The sequence below is a fragment of the Octopus bimaculoides genome, chromosome 10 (genome assembly GCF_046866305.1).
Source record: "Octopus bimaculoides isolate indiv1 chromosome 10, ASM4686630v1, whole genome shotgun sequence".
NCBI classification, from domain to species: Eukaryota; Metazoa; Mollusca; class Cephalopoda; order Octopoda; family Octopodidae; genus Octopus; species Octopus bimaculoides.
In genome coordinates, this window is record NC_142937.1 from 72,343,323 (window position 1) to 72,362,923 (window position 19,601).

The 19,601-nt window shown below is 39.1% G+C and overlaps 2 protein-coding genes across 5 annotated transcripts in view; both read right to left on the reverse strand.

The window, feature by feature from the left end:
* The window catches only part of LOC106875904 (non-canonical pre-mRNAs endonuclease FASTKD5, mitochondrial), a 16,230-nt gene extending 15,754 nt beyond the window's left edge, over positions 1 to 476 (reverse strand). For 2 of the 4 annotated variants that reach the window (XM_014924221.3, XM_089358788.1), the window contains exon 1: positions 339 to 476. The gene's annotated coding sequence lies outside the window, so the exon portion shown is untranslated. The remainder of the gene's footprint in view (positions 1 to 338) is intronic. The other 2 variants (XM_014924220.3, XM_089358789.1) reach the window with 2 other exon arrangements.
* LOC149133770 (uncharacterized) overlaps positions 1 to 19,096 on the reverse strand; it is a 21,273-nt gene extending 2,177 nt beyond the window's left edge. Inside the window, exons 1-2 of the mRNA XM_089358253.1 lie at positions 18,088 to 19,096; positions 17,666 to 17,907 (exon numbers count right to left, since the gene is read on the reverse strand). Of these exons, the coding sequence (XP_089214379.1) occupies positions 17,666 to 17,907; positions 18,088 to 19,096 (1,251 nt within the window). The remainder of the gene's footprint in view (positions 1 to 17,665; positions 17,908 to 18,087) is intronic.
* Positions 19,097 to 19,601: the final 505 nt, after the last annotated feature.

Genomic DNA, 19,601 nt, shown 5'->3' on the forward strand with positions numbered 1-19,601 from the left:
CTAACATACAACTATATAATAAATATTAATCGGGTGTTGGACACCACAGGTAATGCTATGCTGGAGCACCGTCGTATTAGTATTAAGATAAAAGAAAATCTTATAAAATCTTTATAAAAGATATATAAAAGGCTTCTAATTTTATGAAAAGAATAATAATGTAGAATTCTTAATTTAAAACTATTTTTATATTCCACTTCAACAGGATATCGTGTTTAAAAAAGTTATTTTATTATGCTGCACTAACAAGTCACACATTATAAAATATTGCTATAACTTAAAAGCAACTCTAAAATAATCGAAATTACTAAAAAAACTGTGAGAGAAATTATAGTTACCAATTTTCAATAATGAATTTTAAAAGTCATAATAATAGTTATAAAATATACTGAAGTAAAGGACGGACGAGGGTAAATACCGAAACATTGGATTTCGGACATTTAAAATCACACGTGATACGTTGTGACTTATGTCCCTTTACATGATTGTTTAGCCCAGTGTAGCTCTTGTGAGCTCCGATCGAGGAAATCAGTCCTGTTCTTGTGATCATCATAGTGTTTCCGAAATTTTCTAAGGATTTGTGCATTATGAATACCGACGATTATGATTCTGCAAAAAAAAATTTTTAATTACAATTTATTTCATTTGAAGCATTTGGTGCTGAATTGAAATTTTTCTTTCTTTCTTCCTTTTTTTTTCTCCTTTGTGTTTCTTTTTTCGTTCATGCTTTAGTTTTCGGTTTTGGATTTGTATCTTAATGTGATTTTATATTATATATGTATCATATACATACTTGTTATATATGTTATAAAATAATTGGTACTTTTTGGCTATCTCACCCCCATTAAAAAATTGGGTTATCTCCCTCAAATAAAAAAAATTGTTAAACCCTCAATAAAACAAAAAAACAAAAAAATGAAAAATTAATAAACATGAAAAGGGAAAAGATTAGACATTGAATCTGATAATATTTTTATAACAAATCATACAAAACTGAAAAAATTAATAAACATGAAAACTGAAAAAAATTAATAAAAGGGAAAACTGAAAAAGTTAAACATCTTATTGAAACTGATAATATTTTTATAACACATCAAACCATGCCTATTGAGGACCCAATTTTTTAATGGTGGTGAAATAACTAAAAAGTACCAAATAATTAATATAGTAAAAAAAAAACTAGACATTCTGTGTTGCGCTTAATCTCCCTGAGAACTACGTTAAGAGTACGCGTGTCATTCACTTGCACTTCAATTCACGAGCAAGCTGTTCCCTTGATCGAATCAACTGGAACCCTCGTCATCGTAACCGACGGAGTGCCTTTTTTTTTTTTTGATATTTGAACCCATGTTTTGAGAGGGTTGATGTAAGAGATAAATTAGTTGTGCAGTTATCTCTAATGAAGGGTGGGAGAATTTGATTGTGATGCTATTTATTCTGTATTAGAAGATTGTTTATGGATTGTTGTAGTGTGAGAAAGCCGTGTAGGTTCAGAGTGAAAAGACTGAATACAAAAAAAAAAAAAAAAACCTGGCCGTTATGGTGCTTAATCTGGGAAACGGTAAATTCTAAGCGTTTTGGTGCTGCCTAAATGGCGTCGCTGACTCGACACAGACATCAAACATGTTTCCCACGCCTCGCTATTCATCTCTCCCTTCCTCTGTTTATGTATGTGAGCATCTAGCTATGTTCGTACGTATATGTAATCTCTCTCTCTCTCCTTCTCACTACATCTCTTTCTGTGTCTATATTTTTGCGCATACATATGCGTGTATGTATGTATGTATGTATGTATTAGTATGTATGTATGTATGTATGTATGTATGTATGTGTGTGTGTGTGTTTGCCTCCTATGCCAAAACGTACTGTCATTAAGACATGTTAAATCTCCAGTCAACCATGCCAAATCGTTGGCGTCAATCAGCTGCGCCCAATCAGCTCATTCTGAGTTAGCTACTCCTTGTTTTGTGGTATTGTTTCTTAAGGAGGTTATTGAGAATATTAAGTATAAGTGGATAACGAGGGATGGAATAAAAAGCTTTACTGATGTCGATGGTGTGTGTGGGGTTCGTTTTGTTTTTGATGTCGTCGTATATTCTCTAAGTAAGGTTCTGTAAATGACAGTTTTTGGGGTTAACATGCAGTTTACAGTTGTAAAAATGTGAAAGTAAATTGTCCTAAAAACAATGAATGTAAATTGTGAAACATACAGAAATGACGACAGTATTATCATAGTACTTTGGAATGGTGTATCTCAACTGCGACTTCTGAAATACATAACATATCACTTGAAGGTACAACAAATGTAGGCGCGTGTGTACATGACATAATAAGGGAATCATTTATGTTCTTTTTATGCGCCTGTATTGACTATTTCTGATGCGTAACTGGGGCTTGTATTGTTACGTTGTCTTATAATGCGACGAGCTGGTAGATTCGTTAGCGTGCCTGCCAAAATGCTTAGTGAGATTTCATTCGTCTTTACGTTCAGAGTTCAAATCCTGCCGAAGTCGACTTTGCCTTTCATCCTTTCGGTGTCGATGAAATAAGTACCAGTTGAGTACTAGGGTCAATGTAATCGACTAGCCTCCTCCCAGCAAATTTTAGGCCTTGTGCCTATAGTAGAAAGGATTATTACGTTGTCTTATAATGAGGCAAGCCGGTAGAATCGTTAGCACGCCGGACGAAATGCTTAGCAGCATTTCTTCCGGTTTTACCTCCTGAGTTCAAATTCCACCCCGGTCCACTTTGCTTTTCATTCTTTCGGGATCGGTAAAATAAGGATCAGTTAAGCAATGAGAGTCAATGTAATCGACTTAACCCCTTCCCTCAAAAACTACAGGTCAAGTATAATAATTTGAAACCGTTATTATGTTGCTTCACGGAATAAGTCGTCGAATTCTGAAAACGTCTATTCGGTTGCGTAGTGCAGCTCGTACCATTGTCATTTCTTTATTGCCCACAAGGGGCTAAACATAGAGGGGACAAACAAGGACAGACAAAGGGATTAAGTCGATTTCATCAACCCCAGTGCGTAACTGGTACTTAATTTATCGACCCCCGAAAGGATGAAAGGCAAAGTCGACCTCGGCGGAATTTGAACTCAGAACGTAACGGCAGATGAAATACCGCTAAGCATTTCCCCCGGCGTGCTAACGTTTCTGCCAGCTCGTCGCCTCGAACCCTTGTGCTTATTTGAAATTTATTTTGTGATCTTTTCATCGATGTGCAAGTGCATCTTGGTGGTGATAATTGATTGGTGACCTACGGAAACTTGTGAAATTCTTTGCTTGATGGTTGTGTCAGCAAGACGCACGGAAGAGAAGGTGATATTTATTGTTAATTTGGTTGGGTACATTTGATAGTACAGTGAACTCATACTAAACAATGCTATTGTAAGGGAGGCAACTTTACTGTACACATGGGACATAACTGTGCATAGCATATCTTGGCGTTCAAAGTCATTTTATTGCGTTTAGTATCGTACTTGTAATCTTTTGTCTTGTATTTATTTCTCTCATTGGACTGCGGCCATACTGGGGCACCACCTTGAAAGGTTCACCCTAGTACTTATTTTCTAAAGCCAGATCTTTATTCTATCGGTTTCAATTTCCAGAACTGCTAGATTACGGCAGCATAAACAAACCAACACCAGTTACTAAACGGTGGAGGGGCTCAACACAAACATAGAAACATACATATTTCGATATATATATATATATGTAGTGGATCTTGCATGCATGAAGTGGATTCGATCCACCATAGCCAAATTTAAATTAACATTGCAACAGAACTTTTCCCACGGTGGAACAATGGGTTTTCTCTGACAGCAGTTTTACATTTTCCAGATGCCTTTAGCTAGGCCGAAACAATGTCTTCACCACTTGACCCTTTCTAACCTCTTCTACTTCACCAAAAGCTAGAATAGAGATAAGAAGACCACCAACTAAATCTATTGTTCTCAATGATATGTCTATCCTTCTGGATAGTTATAAAAGCAAGAAACCCCAAGCAAAAATAAGTTAGTCACCAGTCGGTGACGACTCTATTTTTGACGAGATAGTGCGATAGAGAGAGAGAGAGAGGGAGAGAGAGAGAGAGAGAGAGAGAGAGAGAGACAGAGATAGTGCGAGGGAGAGAGAGAGAGGGAAAGAGAGAGAGAGAGGGAGAGAGAGAGATAGTGCGAGGGAGAGAGAGGGGGAGAGAGAGAGACAGAGATAGTGGGAGAGAGAGAGAGGGAGAGAGACATAGATAGAGCGAGAGAGGAGTGAGAGAGAGAAAGAGAGGGAGAGAGAGAGAGAGAGGGAGAGAAAGAGAGACAGAGATAGTGCGAGGGAGAGAGAAAGACAGAGATAGTGGGAGAGAGAGGGAGAGAGAGAGATAGAGCGAGAGAGAAAGAGAGAGACAGACAGACAGAGATAGAGTAAGAGAGAGACAGAGATAGAGTGAGAGAGAGACAGAGAGACAGAGATAGAGTGAGAGAGAGACAGAGAGATAGAGAGAACGCGTTTTCAGTAATTGAAATTCACAATTCTAATCAGTGTACATGAACGTCCAACCTATGATTGATCTTGAACAGTTTCGATTAACATTCTTGTGTCGCCAATACAACAACCGCACTACCATATATTTTTCTTTTAAGGCGAGGTTATACCACAAATAAGGTTCCGTGACTACATGGGGCTATGGGTACACACGTGAAGTTAGTTTTACAATATCGACCCGCAAAATCCTTAGCATCGTATTGTTTTTGGGTTGTTCTCACTTTTTTTTGTTTTTGGCATTTTATTTTTTTTATTTTTAGTTCTTTTTATTATTCAAAATATACGTAGGAAATAGCCTTTAACCAAATCCACCACACTGCCCGAGTGAAACCGGGAAAAACAGCTAGTTCTATATAATATATTCATTGAAAAATTATCTCACCAAAATTCAATATATTAAACCGGTGTATCTTGGATAAATATCCCTATAAGTTGTTTGAATATCCTTATTGTGACTAATAATGATGATGATAATAATAATAATAATAATAATAATAATAATAATAATAATAATAATAATAAATAGTAATAAATAAATAACAATAATAAATGCCCGGATGCAGTACCAGGCAGTGGCTCTCATGGCTTCTGATCTTAATTGATTGGAAGTGTTATCATGTTCATTGTTTTGTCTTGGTATAAAAGATGGGCTACAGCAAATATTCTGCTTATACCACAGATTTGCTTGTCAGTTGTTTGACCTTAACCAGTTGAGCATGTCCCTTGGTGGCTGACGATACGTGCATCTCTGATTACAAGCAGTAGTGGGGGAGTGTCATAGCCATGTTTTGAGAGGAATTCTTTGAGGTTTGAATAATTCACTTTTGGAAACATGGGTGTTTTTTTTGTTTGTTTTGTTTTTTTCTCAACATCCTTAAACAAACCTTATTCAGGGACCTTTTGAGTGGGATGGGCTACTCGACCTGAAGAAAATTCTAACTGGGCCCCACCTGCGAGGTCATGCGCTGTTTATCTTGATATTAGATCACCATGTCGCGCACATATGGTTGTGATGCATGTGCCTGGGGTACCCTTATCAGACGGGTAGTCATGATGGGTATAATGGGCTTCGTATATTTTACCCTCGTGTCACTTCGATGGCATGCAATGCTCTCTCACTCAATAATAATAATAATAATAATAATAATAATATATACATACATATATATATATATATATATATATATATATATATATATATATATATATATGAATTTAGAGGGATATATTATCCAGGTAGATACAGTGGTAGCTCTCAGTTGTGTTCCAGGTTACGGCTAACCACATCGATTAGTATTTAACGTATACAACTTCTAGATGTCACTCACGTTATAAATTTCTTCGATGGGTAATTCTGTGTTCGCTTCACTAGATGTTTAGATTATCTGTAGTGTATATTTGGAATAATTATAACGATAGAGAATATGGAGACTGGTACATCATCGAAATATACGGTATGTAAAAGCCAATCTGGTTGAAAGATCCTGAACAAAGCTTCACAGAAAATTATGCCTGGTTGCATATGCGACTACTCCTATTCTGTGCAGCGGAAACACGTGTAGGTCGTCGTAACCATAAAGATATGCTGTAAAATAAAAGAAAATAAATACTGAGGATGTGGCAGTCTCTAAATTCTCTATCGTTATAATTATTGCATATAAGTATGGTGATGCAAACAGGAAATATAGAAGTCATAATATGAGTATATGTATATTTTTATTAATATTTAATAGAAGCAACAGAATGATTCAAGGTCTGAGAGTTTCGTGCGTTGGCACTTATCAAATTAGTTTACAGGTCGAAGAGTTGTAGGTTTATATAACTCGTGAGAATTATATTTTCCTCTGGATTGTTCTAGATTGGACTTCAAGTCATAACAATGTCACATGGATAATTCATATTTTTCAAATAGTTTGCCCGTTATGTCGTTCCAAGAAGTTGAATTAACGAATTAATAAATAGCAAAGAAATAAAGAGAGAAAGAAAGAAAGCTTGTGCGTATCTTCTCTCTCTCTTTCTCTATTTCCCACACACACATATACACACACACAAACCCGCCACAAAATTCGCACAGACACACATAGACACACACAGATACAGACACACATGTGAGACTATATAGATTAAAAATATGATATATAGGCATACACGTATATACACGCGCATATATATATAATTACATAACATGTATATATACATGTGTGTATAGGTTTGTGTGCGTGTGTGTATATGTGTATCATCCGTGTGTGTGTAGTGTGCGCGCATTTGTGTGTGTATGTGCGTATCTGTGTGTGTGCGCGTGTGTGCGTGCGTGTTTGTGCATGTGTGTGTGTGTGTGTGTGTGATGTGACAACTTTCGAACTGTTATAATACTAGAGTACCCGATAATCCTAGAGTTCGCGGAGCAATTGTTACAAATGTACATCAGTGTTTTTCAACCGGGGTTTCCCGGAACCCTAGGGTTCCGCAAAAGTTTTCTAGGGGTTCCGCGAGAAAGAGTGAGATAAGCTAATGCTAATTTCATAATCGTAATATTACATGCACAACATATACATGCACAACATATACATGCACAACATATTGGTTATTGTAATATTGTAATATAGACATCATCCTATCTAACCTATTATGTTATCAAAAAAATATAACATATATATATGATATTTATCACGTGAATTACGATGAAAAAATATGAGAAAGATATGATGTATAATTTTTTTTTTTGTGTAGGGCTTCCTTGAGACATGTAATTTATTTTAATGGTTACGCAAGAGTAAAAAAGGTCGAGACACACTGATGTACATGATGAAAGTTGTTGATGAGAGTATGAGGCTGTAAACAAAAATGCCAAATTAACAGGGAAATAAGAAAATTACATCTATCACTCCCAAAATATTATACAACTTCTATTACTCATAAAACGTATAACATGTAGTCAATAAATTCAGTCTTTATTACACATTGTTATAGATGTATATGTATTCAAATCTTCCAAAATATATGCATATTTACACATGGGGACATATTTACACATGGGTATATATTTACACATGGATGTTACAAACAAATTACATACATTTTCGAAAGGTCATCGAGGAACATTGGTGACAACATATAAAGTAATGACAAGGTAACGGACTGATAGCTAATGAGTTCTGATCTCTCCGATTGGAAGGTTAAAATTTTACATTCAGGTTAAAACTTTCTTCACACAGTGAAATGTGACTATACTGCAATGTAAAGAAAATTATGTTTCCGCTTTTAACTGCAGCTGAAATTACTGGTGACTCTGATATTTCTAACATAATCTAATCGTGCTGTATCAATAAATGTTAAGAGTTTTCTATAGAATAAAACGCTCTCCCATCATATCTAGGGTCGGATTAAGACTCAAAGAAGCCCTAGCACTTTTAAGATTTTGGTGCTTCCCATATATGTGTAATTCAAGATATAAACAATGATAAACAATAAAATAGGATTTTATTTTTCAAAATGAAACAAGCCTAACAATAAGACGGAAAATAATATTTATTTTTCCGTACTTCCAATCTATTTATATTTGAAAAGTTTTCTCTTACATTATTGACTGCAAAGTCTTTGATCAGATCCTCACTATGACACCATGAACACTTCGAAATTATATTTCCGATCATATAAACCACTTCGAATTTTATTTTAGCAAGTTTAAAGTAAATTCTTTTTATGTCGTAAGCCATTTACCATTTCTGTGGTACTCCACTTCTCTTGATGCCCTAAGCACGTGCTTATTTTGCTTAATGAGCAACCCAGCGCTGATCATATCACAGAACGTGAAGCTAATTTCGGTAAAAAACAAAAAACAAAAACAAAAACAAAACAAATGCTAAAACAAAACAAAAACAAAATAAAACAAAAAATAGTACTAGACAAACAAATACAACCTCAGTGATATCAATAAAACAGAAGTTTAATGAATATTAAAACAGCTGAAATACAAGAAACTTGCCGTATGTGGGTGGTATAGATTACAGAACATGTGACTACTTTTTTATGCCAAATACATGAAGCATCACAGAAAGAGGACAATATCGATTATTAAAACATTGCTCTCATAATCAATATTCAAAGTTTTATTGCGAAGGTGAACGACCAAACAGGAATGGGCAATAATATCATTTTACTGTCTGATGATAAATTCGAATATTTTTAAGTGCCTCATGCAAGTCGTCGACTCGTATCACTGCAGATAATTGTTGTCGTGCAGCGTAAAGAGACTAAAAATTACATGAGATATTTAATTAGTCGGCTGCGTGGATAGAACTACTGTCTACTCTCCCAGAATCTTGTCAGGATTAGAACCATCGATCCTGATCAACTCAGTTACAATGTCGAAACTCACATTCACACATGCATACCATATATGTATTATTATACAGGCACACACATACACATGCGCACATATACACACATACACATATACACACATACACATATACACACATACACATATACACACATACACATATAATACAACTCCTATATTCCAATGACCTCAGTTGGTCTTACTGCCTTTATAAAACCACGCGTTAATACACATACATACATACATACATACATACATACATACATACATACATAATTATTGGGGCCCTGAGATATGTAACACACTGCCTAAATACCAATCTTGAGAAATTAGGCTTCTCAAAACCAGAAAGGAGAATTCAAAGACTACAGATCCAATCCATCACCGGAACTGTAAAAATCTGTAAAACTTTCCAGAAGTTTATCATTTAAATATATATGAACATCTTTACATATGCAACTATATGCATGAGAATATATACATAAAGCAAAACATACAAATTTGTACATATACATACATACATACATACATACATACATACATACATACATACAAAATTACTCTGTTGTTGATGTTGAAATTCCAGTGAAGGAGCTATTTCTCTAATGGTGAGAAATCTTGAAATAAAACTGAATGACTTACATACATACATACATACATACATACATACATACATACATACATACATATCCAAGAATGAACCTACGGAGTTGGCAGAAAACTTTAGACCCATTGCTTATCCATACATTACGTGCAACCTGTACAGTAACTACCTCAACCAATTCCTCCGGGGTCATTGTGAATCCAGCAGCATAGTGAATGATGAGCTAGCCACTGGAAAGAAAGGAGTGTGAGTGTGTGCCGAACAACTTTAAAAAAAAAACTGTACTGTTTGAAGGGAAAAAACACTGTAGGAGCCTTGCAACAGTATGGCTTGATTATAAGAACGTGTTTAACTCTATTCTCCACTCAAGGCTGCTGAAGTGTCTACATTTGGTTAAAGTGCCTGCTACCTTTACAGCTGCTATTGAGAAGCTCACAAAGACCTAAGCAACAACTTTTACTCTTAGAACCGAGAGCGGAGCGATCGTCTGCAATGTTATAAATATTTCAAAGGGACTAGTCCAAGGAAATAGTCTCTCTCTACAATTCTGTTCCTTTTGGCATTCAATCCATGATCATTCTTGCTACAAAAATCAAATGGTTACATGTTAGGGATAACCCATAATTTCTTTGTGGTTGACCTCAAGATTTATATTAACAATGCCAAAAAGCAACGGCAATTTCAGCTGACATAAGAATGGAATTTGGCCAGAAGTAATGTTCATATTTGGTTGTTGAACGTGGAAAATCAATCCCTCACACCTAAAACATGTGCGTCAATAATGTGACCATCTCTCCTGTCCCACACAAAGAATTCTGCAAGTACCTAGGCATTGATGAAATTATACGAAGGTACTTTGAATACAGATAGAGTGACCCAAAAATATTATACCAAACTTAAAAGAACCAGTGCTGATCCAAATATTTGGGAATTCTTGACTGGTCTGCAGAAGAAATCCACTCCATAGACGTTAAAGCCCGCAAGATTCTGGCATCAACTGGAAATCTCTACAGAAAAAGTGATATCAACCGGATCTACATAAGAAGAGGAAAAGGAGGTAGAGGCTTGAAACCAGTGCATAGAGCTTTCAAATGTCGTATAGTATCTCTCAGGCAGCACTTGCTGAACAACAACAGCAATAATAAATTAACAACAACAGTATATTAACTTAGTGCTGAAAAGTGAAGAGAGCAATATCTTCAGTGTCGGAAGTGAGATCCTCAGGAAGCACACTTTTCTCGATGATCTCCCATATAACCCCAGCCGGACTAACATACTTCACCGAAGACCACGATGTGAAAAGCTCAGCATACTAAAAACTAGACCATGCGTAGGTATGTTTTCAGAAGGCTTGAAAATGACAGTAATACCGTCAGTAATATCGACATGATGCGGAGCCTCTTTTGGACTCGTAACCACTTGATCACATCGTATTTCGAAGTCTATGCATTTGCAATAGAAGAACAGGAAATTGTTAAATCTGCCTGGTAACGACGGTAGTTTTTGTTGGACGTCCTGTAGAATAAAAAAACCTGTCAAAGGAGGCCTGGCTGTGTGGTAAGAACTTTGCTTTCCGACCACATGGTACCGAGTTCAGTCTCACTGCGTAGCACATTGGGCAAGTGTCTTGTACTATAGCTTTGGACCGCCGACCAAAGCCTTGTGAGTGGATTTGGCAGACGGAAACTGAATGAAGCCGTCGTATATATATATTCTTTATTTTCTCTCCCTGTTTCTTTCTGTGTTCCTTTCTGTGGAAGAGCGTAGGCTCGAAACGTTAAAGACTTTTTTCACTTCCGAGCGTTAAACTAATACATCTGTTTGTTGTCTACACCACCTGTCTTCGTCTTCTGTTTTTTTTTGTGAATTCTCCCTATATATGTATGTATGTATGCATGTATGTGTGTGTGTGTGTGTGTGTATGTGTGTCGTTGTGCTTGTGTTTGTCTCCCACCACAACTTGACAACCGGTGTCGGTCTATTTACGTTCCAGTAATTTAACGGTTCAACAAAAGAGGCCGATAGAATAAATACCAGGCAATAAAAATAGTACTGGGGTCGATTCATTTCTGCAAGGCGGTGCTCCAGCATGGCTGCAGTCTAATGACTGAAAAAAGTAAAAGATAAAAGATAAAAAGGACGGAAGAACTCATTAGTCAACGGGGAGTCTTCGTTTATACATCTCTTTAGTAGAAGGAAAACTCTGACGTAACGCCCGCGAGTTAGTTTGCATCCAATGACGTAGGGTAGTTCCTTTTCGGGGGGTAAATGCTTACGTTGTTTAGAGGATAAGATTGACTCAGTGTAAGGTCTTTCCTCACATCAAAAAGCTTCAGACGCAGGAATTGGTTGATTTCTACATCTCAATTAACATCCCTGTTATGTGATGCTTAATATGGCTGGCTGCATCATGTGGCCAGGAAAGGCAAAACACTCACGATGAAATTAAGGCATGTGCTACTTTGTGAGGGAAGCCCTTTGAATTCCTGCTGTAAAAGGAGCCCACCGTTGTCACCACATGTGTAAAAGAGTGTGGACCCCTACCCAGACTGAACATCCACATCGGTGCTGCTAATGTTTAAGAAAACAATAAAGCAATGGTATTGCTCGAAATCGAGATGTAACTATTACGGAAAATTGTGCTTGTCAAACACAAAAATATTAAATATTTACTGTTACAAAATTCTACAGTGAATATCATGCCGTAAGTTAGTATTAAAAAAAAAAAACCCAGAAAATTATTTACTTTTTACATATTTAATAATTTTAAAGCATACTTTCGGTTGGGAATAATGACTGTTTGTAATGTCTATCAAGATAACATACAGACGCAAGCGCGCACACACACGTACACACACACACAAGATTACAGTGTGGTGCATACATATTACCCATTCAAAAACAAGGTGTAGAATCGTGTCAGTGAACAGGTTGCAGTTGCCGCGACGAAAATGTTGACACTAAATAATAAATGTTTATGTGGACTTAACAGTCTTTACGTGTCCTTGAATGGTTAATATGTCTTCCAGTCTGCCATCGTTTTGGTTTCAATACGCTGTGAGATCAGATCACTTACCTGGCAAGTCCTTCAGTATATATACATATATACACATATATAGTTATATAATTTTCTTTCGAAACACATAGACAGCGTAGAAACGCTCAAGTCGAACCTGCGGCGTTAGATAAGTATAATGGATACGATAGAAAAAGTTAAAATCAGGCAAACTACGGTTAACACACACACACACACACACACACACACACACACACACACACACACACACACACACACACACACACACACACACACACACACACACACACACACATACATACATACATACATACATACATACATACATACATACATACATACATACATACATACATATATATATATATATATATATATATATATATATATATATATATATATATATATATATATATATATATATATATATATATATATATATATATATATATATATATACGGGTTTAATTAAGATAAGAATAAGAATTTTCCAAACTGAATGTTAGAAATATAATAATATAAAAATATTAAAAATATTCATGGACATACAAATATATTGCTATATAGGCGCAGTGTGGCTGTGTGGTAAGAAGCTTGCTTCCCAAACACATGTTTCCAGGTTCAGTCCCACTGTGTAGCACCTTGGGAAAGTGTCTTCTACTATAGCCTCGGGCCGACCAAAGCCTTGTGAGTGGATTTGGTAGACGGAAACTAAAGGAAGCCCGTCGAATATGTGTGTGTGTATTTGTGTGCCTGTGTTTGTTACCCTACCATCGCTTGACAACCGATGTTGGTGTGTTTACGTCCCTGTAACTTAGCGTTTCGGCAAAAGAGACCGATAGAATAAGTACTAGGCTTACAAAGAATAAGTCCTGGGGTCGATTTCTTCGACTAAAGGCGGTGCTCCAGCATGGTCGCAGTCAAATGGCTGAAACGAGTAAAAGAATACAAACATAATAATACTGGAATATTGATAAAAAATTAGAAATAATACATTTCTAAATCTCTCAGAGAGACTTAAGCAGTAGTAATGTAATAAAGTAGTTGTATACTGCCAACTTAACGTGACAGTCCCAATAAGGGAATATACTACTGTTATTTAGCCCTAGGAAGCTGGACCGCTTCCTGTCGGCTTTGACACATTTCCTGTGTCCTTATGTTTGCGAGGGGGAGACAAACTCCTCCACCCAGCCTAGCCTGCATTCAGGGACACGTTTCTGAGTCTTTGCTCGTCATCAGCCTGAAGTAGCACGACCAGCTGGTTGAAATTTTTTTATTAGGATCACTATGGATCAAATATAGAAATGGGTACAATACAGGACAAACAAATATACAAAATGTATGAGTTCGATGTTTTCTAAAAATTAACGATTGTCTTTATATATATCAAAATTTAAAGCTTATATCTTCGTTGACTTTTTTCTCCCTCTTTTTTTTCCTTTTAAATATACAGACATACATATACATATACATACACACACACACACACACATATATATATATATATATATACATATATACACATATATACATACATACACACATATACATACACACACATACACACACATACACATACATACACATACACACATATATATATATTTTATAATAAAACGATTGATTCTTCAACCTGGCAGCCTATAAGGCCCAGCAGATCGCCTTTTATTTCCCCGATGATTAGTTTGGGTGACTCACACCCACCTTTTTCACCACTTCCTTCCATCTCTGTTCATATACTCTAGCTGACAGGGTCCTCTTTTCCGGCCCTATCTTGCTCTTCAGATGGTATTTGAAGTAAACCAGCAATCCAGGGCCGGATATGTAGGACCCTGTCACAAAACCTTCCATTCTTGTCCTCCATTTACACTCTTTCAACACTTCTACCGTACAGAAAAAACAAGCCTCACCTTCCTTTGAGAGTCCAGTTGGCGGTATCATCTTTATCATAGATCCAGCCGACAGCTGTACTCGTCCTAGATGCGACAACACGTGTTCTACATAAATTATCAAGCTGGAGAGCTGCCGACAATGTACAAAAGCGTGTTGGACAGTTTCACTGTCCTGCTCGCATCTTGGACATGTCGGTGGCACTGCTAAACCGTGCCTGGATAACTTCTCGCGAACAGGTAGGGCATTCCTGTAACACTGCCAAGTCAGAGATTTTTGGAAATTATCCAAGTACTCCGGCTTGAAGGTTTTCTGAAACAGGTTGGTAAGTTGGTTCTCGTCGAACCCCAGAGCCCCTCCTAGGACGTCATCGTTTTTCCCCTCCACTAGCCCTCTGTAGAATACCGAGGTGGTATTCCCGCAGCCAGCCTTGCCCGTCTTGTGGATAAGCTAGAGTGCCTGACGGCACTCCTTCTACCATAAAGTCATATTACGCCTTTTAATGAGACCGGGTTTAAATCTTTCCAGCGAGGCCGGTCGCGGTAAGAACTCCTCCGCCAACGGACTCCACACCTTATCACTCTCCAGGTGGCACCAGAGATGTCCCAGCCTCAACGCATGTTTGCACATCATTAGCCAGGGCATCCCCAAACCACCCTTTAGCGGTTCCTGGTAGCACACGGAGCGCCTCACAAGTGGCTTTCCCCCCTCCACAAAAAGCGGAAGAGGAGTCGTACCAGCTTGTTTAGCCAAAAATCTGGGCAAGGCACAACGGACAGACGGTAGGTGATTACAGATGCTATAAACACCTGCACCACCTCCGCTCTACACTTCAAGGACAGAGACCTTCCGGACCACTTCCGTACTATGGCTTCCACCTTGTTCACTACCTCGCTCCAATTCTTCTCCGTCGGAGAGTCTGAACCAAACCAAACTCCAAGCAACTTAACAGGACCATCTGTCCAGTGTCCGACGACACTGGATGATATCGACTTGTTCCTCCAGGTGCCGAGACGCAAACCGATGGACTTGTCCTTGTTAACTTTTGCTCCAGCCACCGCTTCGTATCTTCGGAGAGCATCTTCTACACGAGGTAGTTGTGCTTCTTTAGACACGATGAGAGTGACGTCGTCAGCATAAGCAGAAGTGAACTTACCGCATCCAATCTCGTTAGGGTTGCTGCCTAACTTCTCCAGCCTCCGCAGCAATGACTCCAGGGCCAAAACGTACAGGACCGGAGACAAGGGACATCCTTGACGAACAGACCGCTTGATAGAAAACGGCTCCGTTAGGTAACCGTTTATCTTGACGGTGGACTTGATGCCGCTGTACATAGCGGAAGTCTACCCGCGAAAGCCCGGGTCTATCCCAACCGCTTCGAGGACGGCCTCCAGGTACCGATGGTCTACCCTATCGAATGCTTTACTTTGGTCTAAGTGGACCAATGCCCCTCCTTTGCCGGCTAATTTCCCAACCCTGTCTAAGGTGTAGCGGAGAAGCTGAAGGTTGTCCTGGATCGACCTGCCTGGAATTGCACAGGTTTGTGCCTTCCCGACAAGCTTCTCCACGACAGCCGTCAACCTTTTAGCTAACACCTTGGCCAAAATCTTTAACTCTACGTTAAGTAGAGTTATGGGCCTGTAGTTACTAATGCTATCCCCCTTGCTTGGATCCTTCTGGGTCAGCGTCACAACTCCCCGGCTTACAGAACTGGGAATTCTCCCATTCTGCTGCCAGTTTGCATAGACGCCTGCCAGGACATCCCCAAACAAGTCCGGCATTAAACGATAAAACTCGTAGGGCAGACCATCCAGTCCCGGAGACTTTTCCCCAGCGCACTCGGCCAGCACCCCTCTTACCTCCGCGGGAGTGATCGGGCCTTCACAGCATTCAGCTTCACGTGCCGAGAGTCGAGGCCCGCCAGCTAGGAAGTCCCTTAAGGGCTCCCCGCGCTCAAGCGGACCGCTCTCCCCGAACACCCGAGCAAAATGCTGGTGAAAAGCCTTTTGCATCTCCTCCTGTCCATAGATCCTGCGTCCCTGCCCGTCAGTTAAAGACTTAATACAGGACTTCTTGCCCTTCTGACTCTCCACATGACGTGCCCATCTGGTTACGTTGATACCCTTTCGTTTCCCAGCGCGTAATTTAGCTCTGACTCGGCACCCTTCATGTTTGGCATTGAGGTGACGGTACAAGACCGTTGTCGCCGCCGTCACTCTGGATGCGGAGCCAGATTCCATTGCCTCATCTAGACTCTTGACTAAGTCACCCTCTATTCTAGTCCTATCTAAACTTAGCTGATTGCTAAATCTAATGGACTCAAGACAGATGGTTCTCTTGAGAGCGTGCCACCATCTATTATTAATGATGGTGCCACATAATGCCCTCTGCACCAACTCATTAATCCGGGTACGGAAAGCTTCGCAAGCCAAAATAGACTTGTTCATTTTCCAATACCAGGGTCCCTGTCTATGACACTTATCTATATGAACCTCACACGTCACAAGATTGTGATCCGTGTAAGGCACAATACAAAAATGTGGACAGCTAAAGCTATGCTTATCTCTTTCCTTAACAAAAATTCTGTCTATGTACGATCTGTGTGAGCCGTCGTTATTACTCCACGTCCACTGTGGCACGCTCGGCTCATCCAGTCGGTAGCGGTCTACTAGATTAAAGCTCTCTAGTAGACCCTTGAGGCAAGGATTCCCTTTCCTATTGGTGGAGCCTACACTATCGACGCGCGCATCGAGAATAGTGTTGAAGTCCCCTAGCAAAACTACAGTTTTAGACGTCAATAAAAAGTACTCCAGGTTCCGAAAAAAACCCGACTGCCCCTATCCGTTAGGAGTATAGGCAGCTACCAACCTGAAGGACTGCTTATTTTTATGTGTTACATCTAGTACGACCAGCCTACCTTCTGGGTCCAGAAAGACAGTACATATCTGTAAGTCCAAGTTTTTCCTGATAAGGACTGCCACGCCTGCACTTCCCCTCCGGCTCGGAGAAATAAATTTCTCGTAACCATTGAGGAGGGGCGAGAACGCTTCAGGTCCCTTCATCTTGGACTCGGTGATCACAGCCACATCTATTCTATGTGAAATGAGGTCGTCCAGAAAACAAGCCTGTTTCCATTTCGACCTCATTCCACGCACATTTAAACTACCCAACTTAATCATCGAAAAAATAAAGGTAAAAATAAACACTTACGGTTGTGAGAGGGAGCATGGCACTTTTTGTTTGCCAACCTCCCCTACTCCTTCCGCTTCTACTGGGCCCTTTTTCGGGGTTGCCACCGGGCTCTGGGTTGGGGTGGCTGCCGGGCTGACTATCAATTTGCCTTCCTTGACGTCGTTGGAGACGTCTATTATTAGTTTATTTGTAACATGGTCTTGAAAGAGTCTTTCTTTGAAGTCTTCTTCGCAGACCTTCGCGGAGCGGTATTGAGCGTCATCCGTGCCGCTCTTGAAGAATTTTATGCGTGGGTGGGCTTTGGTGTATTTCACGACTTTCTCATTTTTCATATTTATTGCCACTATCCTGTCTGTTTTTTTTGAAGCCTTTCAATGCAGGGTGAGGGGCGTCTTGAAGTTCTGTCCGATGAGAGTTGTACCAGCAGGGTAGGAGTGGGAGGTTTTTTTTCTTCTGTCTGTAGGTTTGTTGATGATGCTGATTTTTTTTGTTTGGGGAGGGGAATCTGGTGTGTGTTGTTTCTTCCTTTTGTTTGAAACTGTTGTGAATTCCATTTCTGGTGGTTCACTTTCTTCCTCGGCAACTATTTTCTCAGTCGCCCTCACATTTTCTTGTTCTTGTTTTTGTTTTCCTTCAGTCTGTTTACCTTCGACTGCCACAGCGACTGTTGTTGTTTCTTTGCTTTCCTCGTCCGCTTTCGAAGGAGGGGCGTCACTCGCTTTAGCGGTGTTTTGCATTTTTATGCAGGTCGAGCGAACGTGACCCTTTTGTCCACACTTAAAACATCTGGGTCGACGTCCCTCCACTGACACACGAATGGTATGCCCCTCCCCCACAAACACCCTGTCGGGCAAATTTTCGAAGGTATTATTTTCCGCTTGGACTACAATGTCAAGCGTCTGCCCTCGCCAACTGGTTGCTTCTTTTCTCCTCATGCTCAGAATGTTGATATTCTCCTCAACATCGAAAATTACAGCTGCTGCTACCCACGTCACGTCGTGTCCAACTGGAATATCCTCCACTGTCACTCGTGCCGTTCTTTTTCCCATGTATGTGGGCAGCAGCATAATTGTTTCATTTTTCAAAGTTTCTGTTGAAACTTCTCTCGTCACTTCAGCCGAGTCGGAGTGAACTTCAATTGTTGCACTTCTTATACCCCGGTTGACGTGGCGAATTTTTGACCAAATTGGTGTCAAACACATCTTTACAAGTTCGTTACGAGCCTCTGCGATTTTTCTTTCCTTGACATTATAAACTTTATACACCACAATTTTTTCTTTTAATGCGTTGACTGTCTCGGGGGGTGGAATCAGCTTTGTTTCACCATCCACCTTCTGAATATACTTTCTAAACGCATATAGACTTTCCTTAGCTACTTTCAACTCGATGGTATTTCCTCCAACGGCCTGTGAGAAACTTGGTTTTCCTTTTTGAATACGTTCTCCCTTCATGGGAAGGTCACCTTCAGCTGACAATATGGAAGCCATTCTTGTCACAAAGACAAGAAAAAAAAAATTTACAGGTAATTTTCAGCCCCGTAGGGCGAAAATGGCTGTTATACAAACAGTTAATAAAATTACAGTTCAAATACAATGAAGAAACAAACGGAAACGAACTCACACAGTAGCAGCAACAAAAATGTCGATTCAAAAATCAAAATATTCTCTCTAGCACAAGGAAAAAACGACCAGCTGGTTGAAAAAGTTTGTCAACCTCTCGCAAAGATATATTATTTCAGTAAAACACATTCACTGATTACAAAAATTAGAAATAATATATTTCTAAATCTCTCGTCTCCCCCTCGCAAACATAAGGACACAGGAAATGTGTCAAGGCCGACAGGAAGCGGTCCAGTTTCCTAGGGCTAAATAGCAGTAGTATATTCCCTTATTGGGACTGTCACGTTAAGTTGGCAGTATACAACTACTTTATTGATAAAAGAAGTTTTTTCTTTAAATTAAAATATCGTATATCTAGCGCAAGCATAATTTT